Source organism: Portunus trituberculatus, chromosome 31 (genome assembly GCF_017591435.1).
Source record: "Portunus trituberculatus isolate SZX2019 chromosome 31, ASM1759143v1, whole genome shotgun sequence".
NCBI lineage: Eukaryota > Metazoa > Arthropoda > Malacostraca > Decapoda > Portunidae > Portunus > Portunus trituberculatus.
In genome coordinates, this window is record NC_059285.1 from 19,501,363 (window position 1) to 19,518,862 (window position 17,500).

At 42.3% G+C, this 17,500-nt stretch overlaps 1 protein-coding gene across 2 annotated transcripts in view; it reads left to right on the forward strand.

Moving 5' to 3' along the window:
* Window positions 1–17,500, forward strand: part of LOC123511674 (intraflagellar transport protein 25 homolog) — a 21,330-nt gene that overhangs the window by 1,552 nt on the left and 2,278 nt on the right. Inside the window, exons 3-9 of one of the 2 annotated variants that reach the window (XM_045267726.1) lie at window positions 601–812; window positions 8,712–8,790; window positions 9,856–10,017; window positions 11,395–11,501; window positions 12,204–12,272; window positions 14,673–14,759; window positions 15,142–15,266. In XM_045267726.1, coding sequence (XP_045123661.1) covers window positions 9,947–10,017; window positions 11,395–11,501; window positions 12,204–12,272; window positions 14,673–14,759; window positions 15,142–15,266 — 459 coding nt within the window. In that variant the 5' untranslated portion in view covers window positions 601–812; window positions 8,712–8,790; window positions 9,856–9,946. The remainder of the gene's footprint in view (window positions 1–600; window positions 813–8,711; window positions 8,791–9,855; window positions 10,018–11,394; window positions 11,502–12,203; window positions 12,273–14,672; window positions 14,760–15,141; window positions 15,267–17,500) is intronic. The other variant, XM_045267727.1, reaches the window with a different exon arrangement.

The following is a 17,500-nucleotide window of genomic DNA, read 5'->3' on the forward strand; positions in this document are numbered from 1 at the left end:
ATATATATATATATATATATATATATATATATATATATATATATATATATATATATATATATATATATATATATACTTTTTTTAGTGTCTTTTTTATGTTGGAGAGGTACTGGGTAAGGGCAACAGAAATGCACAGAGAAAAGTTCTCTTGAGGTGCCAGTGCCAAAAAATTGCTCAGAGGATTAGTCAGGATTGGATGTGTTTTGAAGCTTCTCTCTTGAAAGAATTCCAATTATAAGAGAGGAAAAATACAGAAGCTGGTAAGATGTGCAACACCGCTGCGATGAGAGAGAGGCTGAAGACATTGTTTTCATCTCTTCAGTCTACATATACTTCAGCAGCCTACACTTAACCCCTTCAATACTGGGACACATTTTTACCCTGAGATTTATGCACGATTAGACTGTTTCATTTATATTAGAAATTAAGGGTCTGCGGAGGTCAGAAGATTAATGGCCACAGTCTTCATTATTTTAATCTCCCACATGAGTATCTGAAGCTGTATAAAATTATCATATAGCAAGCAGAATGAATATGGAAGAACTTATGCCTACACTTCCTCCTATACTTCATTTAATCCCATACCTTCCGCTCCGTCAGAGGTCGCAGCGGCACGCCCCTTGGCCCTGCTTCCCGCTCCGGCAGCCGTCTGAGCCTGACCACCGGCCGCCCCTCCAGCAGATCACTTTCTCTCTACACACCGAAGGAGGAGGAGGAAGACGAGGGAGAAGAGGAGACGAAGGAGGACGACGCAGAGGACCCACTCGAAGAAGAAGAGAGGGACCACTCTGGCAGGACCCGCACGTACTCAGGTTAGTGAAGGGAAGGCTTTGGGTGAGAAATGTGTTATTTCATACCTCCTCCTCCTCCTCCTCTTCCTCCTCTTCCTGCTTCTCCTGTCTTCCTGTCTCTACCACTAACACTTACCGTAGAATAGTTACTCGAACAGCCCACCAACGATCTCAAAGTTGGTTGCTGTTTGGACTTCTTTTGTATTCTTTTGTATAATCCTCCTCCTCCTCCTCCTCCTCCTCCTCCTCCTTCTCAACCTCCTCCTTCTCCTTTTCCTCCTCTTGGACGAGTTTTAACAGGGAGTAATGGACGTTATTGGAGTTTTCAATGCAGTTTGTGTTATTCAATTAACAGTTTAAGAGTTAAATGACCTCATAACTTAATGAATGTATAACAAGAGAAGTGATGAAGTCAGATAGTGTTCGTGTGTGTGTGTGTGTGTGTGTGTGTGTGTGTGTGTGTGTGTGATTCACCACGGTCGTCTGCTGGGCACCCAGCCATTCTTCCCCATTACGGAGCGAGCTCAGAGCTCATAGACCGATCTTCGGATAGGACTGTGTGTGTGTGTGTGTGTGTGTGTGTGTGTGTGTGTGTGTGTGTGTGTGTAATTCACCTCGGTCGTCTGCTGGTCACCCAGCCAGTCTTCCCCATTACGGAGCAAGCTCAGAGCTCATAGACCGATCTTCGGGTAGGACTGAGACCACATCAACACACAACACACACCGGGAAAGCGAGGCCACAACCCCTCGAGTTACATCCCGTACCTATTTACTGCTAGATGAACAGGGGCCACACATTAAGAGGCTTGCCCATTTGCCTCGCCGCCCCGGGACTCGAACTCGGCCCTCTCGATTGTGAGCCGAGCGTGCTAACCACTACACTACGCGGTGTGTGTGTGTGTGTGTGTGTGTGTGTGTGTGTGTGTGTGTGTGTGTGTGTGTGTGTGTTTTACTTTAGTAAGCCATCTACATGTTTCATTTATTTATTATGATTTAAGTAAAACATTCTACATATACAAATATTTCTTAATAAAAGAAAAATCAATCGTTATGAAACAAAGAAGCAATGAAACCTACTTAATGGCAGAAACATTACTTGTATTACAAATTTTATTATAATTACATTACAGCGCCAATGAAAAAATTATGTCAGTGTCTTTCAAGTGAAGTATGGAAACTTAAGAAATTGTGAGTATTTTACATTGATGTGAAAAAAGTATGTAGGTACTTCATCTCTCGAAATCATGCGATATTAGAAAAGTATCGAGCTTTGCTGGACATTTTATATAGAGGATTTGTACTGCTGGATGTATCAGCGTACGAGTTATATACTGTATCATATAATCCGAAACAATGAAAATAAACTTGAGTTTACAATAAGTGAATGAATGAATAAATAAACAAATAAATAAGTAATGATGATTACGGTGTGCGTGACGAAGATAACGATGTGATTCCACGATAACGATGCGAGTTTCCACGATAACGATGCGATTTACGAGTTTCTACGATAACGATGTGGTTACAAATAACGATCCGAGTTTCCACGATAACGATGCGATTCCACGATAACGATACGAATTTCCCCTATAACGATACGAGTTTCCAAGATAACGATACGATTCCAGTTTCCTTAATAACAATGCGATTTCACGATAACGATTCGATTCCACGATAATGATGTGATTCCACGATAACGCTGCGAGTTTCTACGGTAATGCTGCGGACGTGGCGATAGCTACACGCCATTGAAGTGTACTTATCTACACAGGCACCAGGACGAACCCTTCCTCCCCAAGGGTCCACCCCAGCAGTCCCGTGGGTGTGAGGGCAGTGACGATGCAACTTTACAATGCCTCACACGGCTCGCCATGAGCAATGACCCGCCACACACCACTCCCCAGCCACTGTCATGAAGTGAGTCCTTTTCACCCCGAGAAGGACTCCCTTCGTACCGCCAGTGTCTGGTGCATGGTGCACAGCGTGCCCTCGTTCATGGTGAGTTGTTCAGCCCGGTGCCATCACAATCAAGGGACCCGTACACACCCTCCACCAGACTCTATGGAAGGAGCCCTTATCTTCCCATCAGGACTCCCCCTATCTGGTGAATGGCAGACATTGATCCCCTGCTTATGGCGACCCCTTGCCTTGTGTGAGGCGCTGCAAGTGGACGACTACTAGTGAAGCTTGAGGCAACAAAAGAAAAGAAGGCCCTGCTGCCAATTCCCTGCCTTGGATCCTAGGCCGGACCCGACAGCCACCTTCTCCCCCCATGCGACTTTCAAGGCCGTCACGGCCCTCAATGAATTTTGGCGAAAATTTTCAAACTGCCAAACTGCAGTTCATGCGTTCATGTCACACGCCACAAACTTTCCAGGCCTTCCCGCGTCATCACCACATTCTATTTATATTATGTTATTATGCATATTTCATATTTCATCATCAATACATAATGAAACGTAATACTGAAGCACTGTACTTGTGAAGAAAGGGGAGAGAAAAAGTCGACAAAATTTTTTGTCAAACTTTCATCTTCTGACACAGAATTTCCTTCACGTGCGTTCCAATCTTACACAGACGCATACAAAAGAATACCTATGTACACATGAAACAAATCTATTATCTTATATATATATATATATATATATATATATATATATATATATATATATATATATATATATATATATATATATATATATATATATATATATATATATATATATATATATATATATATATATATATATATATATATATATATATATATATATATATATATATATATATATATATATATATATATATATATATATATATATATATATATATATATATATATATATATATATATATATATATATATATATATATATATATATATATATATATATATATATATATATATATATATATATGGTGATAGTAGTGATAGTGAAAAGAACAACAAAGAAAAAAATGTATACAGCCTACTCAAATTCAGATGCGCTGGCTGGCCGAAACCGCGTACGAAGACGAAAAGTTATGTCAGAGCCGCCCGGGCGGCTCTGCATGGCAGTCTACTAGACAAGCCACCCTGGGTGCCCTGGCAGTACTGACAAAGAACATATCAATCGTTGTCGTGGTGCAAGATTCAAGTGAAATTCAAAGCGAGACGAAAGACAGAAAAATCTTCAGCACCCAGACAGAGGAACCACGCTGGGGGTTGGTGAGGAGCCACGGCGCTCTCTGCAAAACTTGTGAAGAGCCGAGATATACCACGCGAAGACGAACAGATTTATAGGTATGAACTCATGAATTAGCTAAAAGAGAGTGAGTGAGAGGGAGTGAGAGAGCGTGGGAGAGAAGGGAGAGAGTAGGAGGGTGTGTGTGTGTGTGAGTCAGTGAGAGGGACAGAGAGGGAGTGTGGGTGTGGGAGAGTGAGGCAGTGTGTGAGTAAGTGAGTGAGTGAGAGGGACAGAGAGAGCGTGGCAGAGGAGGAAGAGAGTGGGGCAGTGTGAGAGTGTGTGAGTGAGTGAGTGAGAGGGACTGAGAGAGCGTGGGTGAGGAGGGAGAGAGAAGGAGGGTGTGTGTGAGTGTGTGAGTGAGTAAGAGGTACAGAGAGAGAGAAAGTGGGAGAGGAGAGAGAGAGAGGAAATGTGGGGAGTTTGTCCGCAGAGTAAATGAAATGTGGCTGTGTCTCATCCTAGAGTTTGAGAACAGTACGTGGACATTATTTGCTGCTTCTGTTGGTATTACTACTACTACTACTACTACTACTACTACTACTACTACTACTACTACTACTACTACTATATTTTTTTCTGACCTGGCCTATAGCTTCTGAAGGTAACTTGAAGAGTAATGGAAGCGCTGTTCAGCTTCCAACCATTAGTGGCGCAGGCTATTTTATTGATAGTGGTACCCATATTAGGGCCCATATTACCACCCAAGCGCATCTTTGGTGTAACCCCCTAGAACAGCATTTCCGAACCTTTTCCGACCATAGCACCCCCTGTTGTCATGTCTGAGGAGTCCAGCACCCCTAAATAAAATTTTGTTATTAGAAGGATAAAAGAAAGTGAAATGTGTGCATTACTTCCAGCACCCACTATAATTGATTTCAGCACCCCCAGAGAGAGCTGGCACATCAGGTTGGTAAACGCTGACCTAGAACCTGGGTATCATGGTGACATGTAGGTGATTTTAAACTACTCGACAAATGGCAAAGTGTCAAGACGATACGTGGTGGATTTGAACCTACGCGTGGACGTCTGTCCGATCCCACGCTCACCACCTTATCCACTACGCTACTGCCTCTCTCTCTCTCTCTCTCTCTCTCTCTCTCTCTCTCTCTCATTAATTTTTACGTAGTCTGTCCTGAAATATAAATGAAAAAATAATATCGAGAAGTACAAATAACACCATGGTACAGTACATATATGTTATAAAGTATATGATAAATAGATAAATGAATAAATAAATAAATAAACAACCTCACGATTTCCGTGATAATATTTTCTACAATGCGATTCTTCACGATACGATTCTCCTCGATAATATTTTCTGCGATACGATTTTCCACGATAATATTTTTCACGATGCGTTTTTCCACGATTCGATTTTTCACGATAATATTTTCCACGATTTGATTTTCCACGATAATATTTTCCGCGATACGATTCTCCTCGATAATATTTTTCACGACAATATTTCCCGCGATTCGATTTTCCACGATAATATTTTCCACAATTTGATTTTCCATGATAATATTTCCCGCGATTTGATTTTCCCCGATAATATTTCCCGCGATTCGATTTTCCACGATAATATTTTCCACGATTTGATTTTCCACGATAATATTTTCCACGATAGTATTTTCCGCGATAATATTTTCCACGATAATATTTTTCACGATGCGCTTTTTCACGATGAGTTTTTCCACGAAGCGATTCCTCGATAACGAAGCGGTCGATAAAGATGACGAAACTATTTGACATCTACTTTCCTGGGTTGGAACTGGGCCGAACCCTTCCTCCCCAAGGGTCCATCCCAGTCCCGAGGGTGTGAGAGCAGTGACGAGGCAACCTTGCCGCGCCTCACACGGATCGCCATGAGCAATGACCCACCACACACCACGCCCCAGCCACTGTCATGAAGTGAGTCCTCTCACCAGTAGAGGTCCCTCCCCGTCCTGCCAATGTCTGGTGCATAACGTACAGCGTGCCTGACACCACACCCCCAGCCACTGGCATGAAGGGAGCCCTCTCACCCCTGAAGGACCCCCCTCGTACTGCCAGTGTCTGGTGTATGGCGCCCAGCGTGCCACACACCACACCCCAGCCACTGGCATGAAGTGAGTCCTCTCACCCCTGAAGGACCCCCCTCGTACTGCCAGTGTCTGGTGTATGGTGCAGCCAGCGTGTCCTCTCACCCCTGAAGGACCCCCTCACTGGTGCATGGTGCACAGCGTGCCACACACTACGCCCCAGCCACTGGCATGAAGTGAGCCCTCTCACTCTAAAGGACTCCCCTCGTACTGCCAGTGTCTAGTGCATGGTGCACAGCGTGCCCTCGTTCATGGCGATTTATTCAGCCCAGTGCTACCACAATCAAGAGACACCCTCCACCAGACTCTATGGAAGGAGCTCTTATTTCCCTATAAGGACTCCCCCCTCTGGTCAACATCTGGTGAATGGTAGACATTGATCCCTTGCTTATGGCAACTCCTTGCCTAGTATGAGGCACTGCAAGTGGATGATTATCACTGAAGCTTGAGGCCGCAAAGGAAAAGAAGGACCTGCTGCCAGTTCCTGCCTTGGGCCCCAGGCCGGACCCGACAGCCACCTTCTCCCCAGTGCGGCGCCCAAGGCCGTCACGGCCCTCAACAAATTTTGGCCGAAACTTTTTCAATCTTCATTTAGATTTTGATCCGAATAGAAAATCATCGATTGCAAATGAAAAACGAGGGTGTTTGAAAATTGTGGAAAATTAAGGTGATCAGTGAAACAAGACAAGGAAGCTTTGCATCGCTTAGTATAATATAAGGAGTGTGTACCTTGCACGTCTGTTGGCCGTGAATATCATGATGCACATGTTCCTAGATGCCTGGATAGAGCCAGTAATGCATTGGCGGCTGCCTACTTCATGGCGGACTTTAGAAGATCAAGTAGATTTCTGGATAGGGAGGATGAATGGACGTCAGTAAACATGTATACAAGAACTGCCACAGGTTGATCTACTTTTTGTTCTGATTTTCTTATGTCCTTGACTTTTTTTTCTATCTTTTTAACCAAAGCATTCTGTAAATACAGTGGAAAAAGGAAGGCATGAAGGGGCTGAGATAAAATGTGTTGTTTTTTTGCTGCTGCTGCTACTACTACTACTACTACTACTACTACTACTACTACTACAACTACTACTACCACTACAACTACTACGACTACATTTACGACAACAACAAAAACACTACAACTACTACTACTACTACTACTACTACTACTACTACTACTACTACTACTGCTACTGCTGCTGCTGTTGCTACGACTACTACTACTACTACTACTACCACTACACTACTGCTACTACTACACCACTGCTACTACCACCACTGCTGCACCACCACCACCACCACCACTACTACTACTACCACTGCTGCTGCTGCTGCTGCTGCTACCACCACCACCACCACCACCACCACCTACTGCTGCTACTGCTGCTGCCACTACTACCACCACTACACCACCACTACCACCTACTACCACCACTACTGCTACTACTAACACTACTACTACTACTACTACTACTACTACTACTATTACTATTACTACTACTACTACTACTACTACTACTACTGCTACTACTACTATTACTTCTACTACTACTATTGCTATTACTACTATTACTATAACTGTTAATACAACTTAATGACTGACTACTTACGAAGACGAAAAGTTATGTCAGAACTGCTAGAACGGCTCTGCATGGCAGTCTACTAGACAAGCTATCCCGGCGGCCCTGGCAGTATAAGAGTTAAATTTTGATCCAAATATAAAATAATCGATGGGAAATTAAAGATGGCTTTGCTTTGAAAATGTGCAAGAGTCGGCTGATCAATGAAACAAGGTGAAGCAGGTTTGCTCCGGAATGTTTATATATTTCAGAGTGTAGCTTGCATGTTTCTTGTCTATGGATGTGCGCATGTTCGCATGTGACTGGATTGAAACAGTAATCCATTCACAAATTGCTTCGGTACCTCCACCTGTAAATTCATATACAGAATCATACGAGACATTATGAATGATATTAAATCAAAGTTGTTCAAATGTTGCATATAGAAAGCTTGCAAACTATATTGTTAAGTCCTGCCTTCGTCACGTTTACTATGTGACCTCATTGTAAAACTCTTTACATTTATTACATTTATGTAAAATCTTCTTTAGACATTCATATACCAATAAGCAGGTAAAATCCGGAAGGGAGCAAAGGTCGTCTAGCGATTCTTTATCTATGCCCAATGAAGTGTTCTGTTGCCACATGTACTGCACCTTACTGTGTCGAGACCGAAGCTCCGACATTCAAATAGACATTCCACTTATGCTTCACACTCTCTATAACCAGAAAATTCTGGCTAAACCAACACAGGTATTTTCCTTGTCTTTTGATAATATAAGAGAGAGAAAAGAAATTCTTGTTGTACATCACGCCACGATATAAAGCGTAGATCGCATACCAGAGACAGCATTCCACAGTACCATTGCGTGTGTGTGTGTGTGTGTGTGTGTGTGTGTGTGTGTGTGTGTGTGTGTGTGTGTGTGTGTGTGTGTGTGTTTATGTTCCTGCATAATTGGGTCCGATAATGAAGACTATTACAATAATTCTCTCTCTCTCTCTCTCTCTCTCTCTCTCTCTCTCTCTCTCTCTCTCTCTCTCCATCTGCAGGGACATCACTGAGCAGTAGCACGGGCGGGGACACCTCAGGAGAGCTCTCGAGGGACACTTACCGCGCCAGACACTCCAGGTGAGAACATATCAGCGCTAGGAAGGCAAAGGTAACACGTCTGTATACTCGCCTCGTCCATCAAAGTCTTCAGTCTCTTCCTCCCAAATTCGTTTCGTCAGTGCTGTAAGATTAAACGTGAATATCTTTAAGTAATTTGATTATAGCATGGCTTGATATTTTTTCTTTTTAGTAAATTTATTGTTTTTATATTCATAGTGTTAATGTTGGACGCGTATTGATAATATTGTTGTTGTTGTTACTTTTGTATCACTTTTACGTCGCTCTCTCTTACTTTCCCGGATCTTTTTTTTTTTTTTTTTTTTTTACGTGCGTTTTGTCGTGTTAGGATTTACGACAGACTAGGGCAAGTTGGGAAAGAGGAGGAGGGGGAGGATGAGGATGAGGATGAGGAGGAGGAGGAGGAATACAAAGGAATACAAATACAAAGGAAGACAAACAGCAACAGACCCTTAGGTCCTTACTAGGCTGTTTGTAAGGACTATCTACTAACTACCAGTGGTAGAGATAGGACAGCAAAGCAGAAGACTCCTCCCCACCCACCCCTCCTTCCAGCCGAGGCTGGCAGGAAAAAAAGGTGAAACCATGTGATATTAAAAAATCACATGGAAATTTAGTAGAGAGTGAAAAGGAAATGTGTAATCTACGTCTGACTACTTGTGTTTGTGGGGGAAAGTGTTAACTTGGTAAATGTCATGTTGTGTGTGCATTGTGTACGTGGATGCACAGTGTGTATGTCGAAAGGGTGGTGCGGCAGCCTTGCCTGGCGCTTTCTAGAGGCAGCAGTCAATCAGGCCCCAGCTCCGTTCAATCCACTGAGATAGCATACTTTCCCTGTAGGAGGAGGAGGAGGAGGAGGAGGAGGAGGAGGAGGAGGAGAATACATGAGAATGCATAGGAAAAACGAGTGACAGGAGGCTTTGCGACCTATGACGAGGTTTTTTCGTTTAAAAAAGTATATCCTCTCTCTCTCTCTCTCTCTCTCTCTCTCTCTCTCTCTCTCTCTCTCTCTCTCTCTCTCTCTCTCTCTCTCTCTCTCTCTCTCTCTCTCTCTCTCTTCGGAAGGTACTGTAGGTGCGCGTCTACTCAGGAGGAGGAGGAGGAGGAGGAGGCAGACGAGGAGGAGGACGAGGACGAGGAGCAGGAGGCAGCAGTCATGGTGGAGGCGCAGGTGGTATACGCCTCCAGCCACGACCCGGCCTTCCCGCCCTCCGCCATGCTGGATGGGTGAGGAAGCTACTTTGAGCCACTACAACACTACACAGTTCCCCGTATACCACCTACCTTCCCATGACTCTTCTTGTGGCCTTGATAAGCTTAAATAACTTAACCCCTTCAGTACCATGCCGCGTTTTCATGTCATTTTGGTTACTATATGGCGATTCTATACACCTTCAGAAACTTATATGGGGATTAAAATAGCAAAGACTGTGGCCATCAATTTTCTAACTTCCATAATCCCTTCCTAATGCATGTAAAATCCTCTAATAATTCCCAAAAATCAAGGTAAAAACATGTCTCGGTGTTAAAGGGGTTAAATTGTATCTCAAACAACGAAGTAATACCGATTAGGAGGAGAAGAAAGAGATGGAGGAGGAAGAGAGAAGGAGGCAATGAAAACACGGTGTTCCTGTTACGCGCTTTCACAGAGGGTTAGTCTTCTATTAATGCCCTCCTCCTTTTGCACCTTCGTCAATTCTCATCCCTTCTGACACACCTACACTGTACCTCAATCTGGCCTCGTGCTAAATACGTGTCTAATTTTCTTCTAATACCTTCTATTGATTGTGTTTATTTCGTTGTTACTGAGGGTTTTAAGTCATGCTAGTGTATTTTAGGATCTATTGAACGTGTGGGAGTGTGTGGGTGGAGTTGGTAGGTGAGTGGATGGCCAAGTGTGTGTGTAGTTTATTGACATGAATTTGAAGTACTAAGTTTAATGGGTGAGTGTGTGGCGCGAACGGGATTATGACTGTGTTTGTATTACGTTGACACTCTGAAGGAAGGAGATAATACATATTAAGTAAACGCTCTCTTTTCTTAGACTTCCCTATCTTTTTTTCCTTTTTAGTGCACCTTTTTCTCCTTTTTCCTTGTTTTTCCTATTTCCTCCATCCATTGAACCCTTTCTACTCATCCACCTCCTCATCATCATTCTCTTTGTCATCCATTTTCTCTTCCATTTCCACCTTCTACTCCTCTAGCTTCTCCTCTTCCTCCTTCTTCTTTTCTCCTCCTCCTCCTCCTTCTTTTTCACCTCCTCCTCCTTCTTCTTTTTCTCCTCCTCCTCCTCCTCCTTATCTTCCTTCACCTCGTGCTATTACTATCTGTTCTTTCTCTTGTATTCCTTTATATTCTCCTTCTCCTCCTCCTCCTCCTCCTCCTCCTCCTTTTCTTTCTCTTCCTCTTTTCCTAGGTAGTGTGCGCGAGCAAAAAGGGTCACAGAAAATAAAAAGGCTAGTTGGCTAAAATGATAAAAAAAGAAACAATATTACTTGAAGGAATGAAAGAAAGTCTAAAGTAACTCTCCTCCTCCTCCTCCTCCTCCTCCTCCTCCTCCTCCTCCTCCTCCTCCTCTTCCTCCTCCCCTTTTTCTTCCCCCAGGCGGCCGGATACCTTCTGGGCCTCCACGGGGCTATTCCCTCAGGTGGTGGTGATCACGTTGCCCGCCGTCACATCCCTCGAGAACCTCTCCATAGTGTCCTACAACGGTGCGTCTCCCTCACACTCACTCCTTCAGCCAGCCAGTCAGTCAGTCCAGCAATCAGTCAGTCAGTCACTTGTTTGTTACTAGTCATTATTATTCTGTCAAGGTCTCACACACACACACACACACACACACACACACACACACACACACACACACACACACACACGCACACTTTTATCTTTTTAGTGTATCGATTTTCCTTGCATAGTTTATCAGCCGCAATGCACAGTTGCTCTCTCTCTCTCTCTCTCTCTCTCTCTCTCTCTCTTGTTCATAAATTTTTTTACGTTCTTACTACTACTGCTGCTGCTGCTGCTGCTACTACTACTACTACTACTACTACTACTACTACTACTACTACTACTACTACTACTACTACTATTACTACTACTACAACTATTACTACTATTACTATTACTACTACTGCTACTGATAATAATAATAGTGATAATAACAATAATGATGATAATAATAATAATAATAATAATAATAATAATAATAATAATAATTTTAATAAAGATAATAATAATAATAATAATAATAATAATAATAATAATAATAATAATAATAATGATGAGCGAGATGATATTACGTATTGATGATACTCTTATAGTCTAACAGGACTTCCTCTCCCCCCTCCCTTCTCTCTCTCTCTCTCTCTCTCTCTCTCTCTCTCTCTCTCTCTCTCTCTCTCTCTCTCCAGTGCGCAGGGTGAGTGTGGCCCGCAGTGTCAAGGCTTTACCAACAGACTTTGAGGACTTTGTCGAGAAGGGTGAGTTGTACAGCACGGAACATCGCGCAACGCTAAACATCTTGCACTAACTACACCTTATCCAAAAGGCGGGTTCACACATGTCAATATGCGGCCGGAAATGCTAGCCTTTAGAAATATCGACAGTGCCCTTCAAACTGGAACACGTTCACACATAGCGGCTGGGAAGTATCGGCTTGTTGGCCTACATTTCTTATAAGAAGAGCGTTCATCTTAACAAAAGACTATGCACAATTCCGATCAAATTAAATCATCACAAGCATTTAATCATGATCTCCAACAACACCATGCAGTGAGGGAAGCAGTCATCGGAGAGTGGCAATGATCCCATAGAATGTAGTTCTATGTAGGGTGTTTTTGTTGTACTACTCAATTTCGGGTCCCCAGACATGCTATTTGTCCATCACTAAAGTCCGTTCATCCAAAGAATCCAGGCCGAAACTGCTAGTTTGGTTGGCAGCCCTGCCCACCTCCGCCGCCACTAAACCTTCCCGACACTTAAATTTTCTTCAAGTACATTTATTTTTCTTCACTTAACTCAATAGATATACAAGTTTATAGCTTGAAGAAAAATAAATGTACTTGAAAATAAATTTAAGTGTCGGGAAGGTTTAGTGGCGGTGGGGGGGCAGGGCTGCCAACCGAACTAGCAGTTTCGGCCTGGATTCTTTGGATGAACGGACTTTATAATGCCTCCAACATCTTCCTCTCTGCCTCTGGACACGCACGTGTTCAAACCTTCCGTGACGTCACGATGTAAACAAAGCCGGTAGAGGCTTTGTTGGCTGGTTTCTCCGCCCACTATAGGCACCGAAATCCAGTAGAAAACTCTGAGTCTATGCTGGCAATTTCAACCGCATATTGACACTTGTGAACCCGCTTTAAGTTTCTGCACCATCCTTTCAGACGGAATGACTAAGAAAAACACTCCACATCTTGCGTCGTCCTTCCTTCCTTTCTCTACCATCTCTCTTCACTGAATGACTAAGAACGAGACTAATAACTGATATATCAGGTCATATTCGGATGCCATCGCCTTGCAGATAGATTTAGATAGGATGAACGAATGATCAGACAAATGGCTAATGCAGTTCAATATTAACAAATGCAAAGTACTTAGCGTAGGAAGAGGAAATCCACACGATAAATAACAAGATCCTGGTAGATTCAGAATATGAAAAAGTCTTAGGAGTTATATACGTATAGTTAGCTCCAATCTTAGTCAAATAAAGCAATGCACAGAGACTAGAAATAAGGAAAATAGGATATTAAAATTCATTTTTAGGAGTGTTAAAAGAAGTCACGAAGTAATATTAAAATTACATTTGGCGCTGGTCAGACCACATCTCGATTAACGGGTACAATTTTGGGTTCCCACATTATAGGAAGGATATAGCAAAAGAGGTTGTCTAAAAGATACAGGGGATGAGGGATTCCCTATGAAGCAAGATTGAAGAAACTAAATTTGCATTCCTCAGAGAGACGTAGGTTAAGAGGAGACCTGATAAAAGTACTTAAGTGGTATGGGGTTTATAACAAAGGGGATATGAGTGAAGTTCTTAGGATCAGTAGCGAGGATAGAACCAGAAATAATGGGGTTTATTTAAGCTTAAGAAATTCAGGCTTCGGAGAGAAATGGGAAACAAACTGGTTTTCAAACAGAGTGGTTGATGAATGGAAGGGACTCTGGTCATGTTGTTAGTGCTGAGTCAATAGGGAGCTTTAAGAGAAGATTGAATAAATTTATGGATGGGGATGATAGATGGAATGGAATTAGGTAGCGTTGCTCATATAGGGTTAGCGACGTGCTGGCCTGACGGTCTCTTGCAGCTTCCCTCTTTTCATATGTTCTTATGTCTTATAACAAATAGTCTTCTGTCACCTCTGCCTGTGTTACTGGGGACATTGAACATTACACTATCTATTATACCTTCTTCTACCACGTCTCTTGCCTGAATTACTGCTAACACAACCTTACCATATCCCATACCCTCCTCCACCATCTCTTCCTGTGTTACTGGGAACATTCAACATTACACTAAATATAATACCTTTCTCAGTCAATTGTCTTGTTAGAATTACTACAAACACAACCTTATCATATCCCATACCCTCCTAACCATCTCTGTCTAGCTTGAATTACTACCAGCGCTACCTCTCAACTACCTGTTACTCAGCAGGAAAGCGCATAAACAAGTAGCCAAGAGAGATAAAAATAAAAAATAACAAATACCTTCTATTAATAACTGTCTTTTCCTCTATCATCTCTCTTTTCTGATAACGAGATAAAAATACTCCTTTCCAGCTTCCCCCGTTCCTCACTCCCTCTGCAGCCCGCGTCCCTCAGGCTGCATGTTGTATCTGAGGTATCTCACGGCACTCTCCCTTCCCTCCCCGCAGAGCTGCCGCAGGTGGATGGCAAGCTGCAGAATTCCGTGTTGTCTGAGCAGGTTACCGCCGCCCACCTCAGGCTAACCATTACTGAAGGTGAGAGAGAGAGAGAGAGAGAGAGAGAGAGAGAGAGAGAGAGAGAGAGAGAGAGAGAGAGAGAGAGAGAGAGAGAGAGCATATAAGTAAGCTGAAAAAGATAAAATAAAGAAAAGGGAAAAAAATCCTTTCTAAAAACAACAAAAAGCAAAACTGCAATTCTTTTCCCTTTTCCTCCCACTAAACCAATAATGAATAACAAAATAGAAAATGCATGAAGAGATAAACGGATAAACAAATAAATAATGAAAAAAATATAAATGAATAAATAAATAAACAAACACCAAGTCAAACATTCCACCAACTAAACCAAACCCATTCTAATCTCACCTATGACCTAACCTAACCTATAGCCTATTTCGACCTCTTCTCTCTCCTGCAGGTCACGGTCACTTTTGCTCGCTGCACCAGGTCAGAGTGGTGGGGACGAGCGCGAGCCAGGCGGAGGCGGTGAAAGTGTCGGCGGTGGTGTCCAGCCCAAAGATGCGCCAGCACTCCCCCAGCAGGGTGCGTGGTGCAGGTGGTGGTGGTGGTGGTGGTAGTGAGGGCGATAAAGAGGTGGCGGAAGAGGAAAAGGAGAATGTGGTATAAGTGGAGAAATAGGATGAAGAGGTAGTGTAGGTAGTGGCGGTGGTGGTGGAGCAGGAGGAGGAGGAGGAGATTGTATAATGGAGGTGGAGGCGGAGGAGAAGGAGGAGGAGTGGATTAATGATCAGAATAATCATAACAATAATGATGGGGCTATGTTGATGATAAAAGCAGCGATACTAATGATTATAACAATGATGAGGAGCGACGAGAGGGAGGTGGGGGCAGGGCAGGTAAATGTTGGCGAGGAATATTGGTACTTCCTTGATGAATTACGTAGAGGCCAAGTAGGTCACATTCCATGCAAAACAATAAAATCACAAAGGAACGACCCCAAGTGGATGACAGATAGATTAAAATCCTACATAGGACAGAAGAAGAATATATATAAGGGACGAAAGGCAGGAGATGGGACTTTATGGCCACTGTACAGTGAATTAGTAAGAACAGTTAAGAGGTTAACGAGAAAAGCTAAAAGTAATTATGAATTTAGGGTAACCAGCCAGGCAAAGACTGATCCCAAGGGATTTTTCCATTTATACAAGACAAAAGCAGAGAAGAAGTAGGTCCTTTAAAGACAGTTAATGGAGAGATAGTTAGTTCTGGGTAAGAGATTGGTAAAAGTATGAATATATATATATATATATATATATATATATATATATATATATATATATATATATATATATATATATATATATATATATATATTTGTTTATTTATTTATTTATTTATTTATTTATTTTTATTTTTTTTATTTATTTTTTTTTTCTAACTGTCTTCACCCAGGAGAACACAGAAAATCTCAGATAGCGAACAGATGTTTAAAGCAGAAGAGAGTGAGAAGCTAACAGATATTCATATAGCAAAGGAGATGGTAGAACAGAAGATAGATAGACTAAAGAAAATCAAGTCACCAGGACCGGACGATGAATAGCCAAGGGTACTTGAGGAATGCAAGGAGGTCGTCAGTGAGCCTTTAGCAGTGCTTTTTAGGATGTCTCTAGTGGCAGGTGAGGTATCAATTATACGGAGACAAACTAATGTTGTAGCCATATTTAAGAAGGGAGATAAAACCCTAACGTCTAATTTCAGACCTCTCAGATTAACTTCAATTGTTGGCAAATTAATGGAATCAATAATAGCGAAACACATTAGGGAGCATCTAGACAAACACGGCTTGATAAATCACTCACAACATGGCTTTACGAAGGGAAAATCATACCTTACACACTTATTGAGTTTATGTAGTAAAGTTTATGAGACAGCAGATATGGGTGATAATTACGACATCCTATACTTAGATTTCAGTAAAGCCTTTGACAAGGTACCACATCATAGGCTCTTGATTCAGTCTTGAGAAAGGCGAGAGCGCACGGGATAGACGGAAATATATTAGACTGGATTAATTAAAACGTGGTTAGGCGATAAGCAACAGAGGGTAGTAATTAATGAATCTAATTCCGAGTGAGGTCAAGTAATTAATGGGATACCACAGGGTTCAGCTTTAGAGCTATTGTTATTTCAAATATATATTAATGACTTGGATAAGTGGAATTAGTAGTGATATTAGTAAATTTGCAGATGACACGAAGATAGGTAGATTAATTAGGTCAGATTCGGATGCCATCCCCTTGCAGGCAGATTTAGACAGAATGAACGAATGGACAGACAAATGGCAGATGTAGTTCAACACTAACAAGTGCAGGATACTTAGTGTAGGGAGAGATAATCGACACAATTGGTACACGACAAATAACGAAGCGCTAGGAAGTTCCAAGTATGAAAAAAAAAAAAAAAAAATACGAGTCATAGTCAGCTCCGATCTAGGTCAAAGGAAGCAATGCATAGAGGCTAGAAATAATGCAAATACGGTACTAGGATTAATTCTTAGGAGTGTTAAAAGCAGAAGTCCCGAAGTAATACTAAAACTATACTTGGCGCTGGTCAGACCATATCTTGACTAAGCAGTACAATTCTGGTCCCCACATTATAAGAAGGATATAGCTCTGTTGGAGTCAGTGCAAAGGAGGATGTCTAAAAAGATACGGGGAATGCGGGACATGTCTTATGAAGCGAGATTGAAGAAACTCAATTTGCATTCCTTAGAGAGTCGTAGGTGCAGTGGTACCGCGCGCTTTGTAGGCACCACG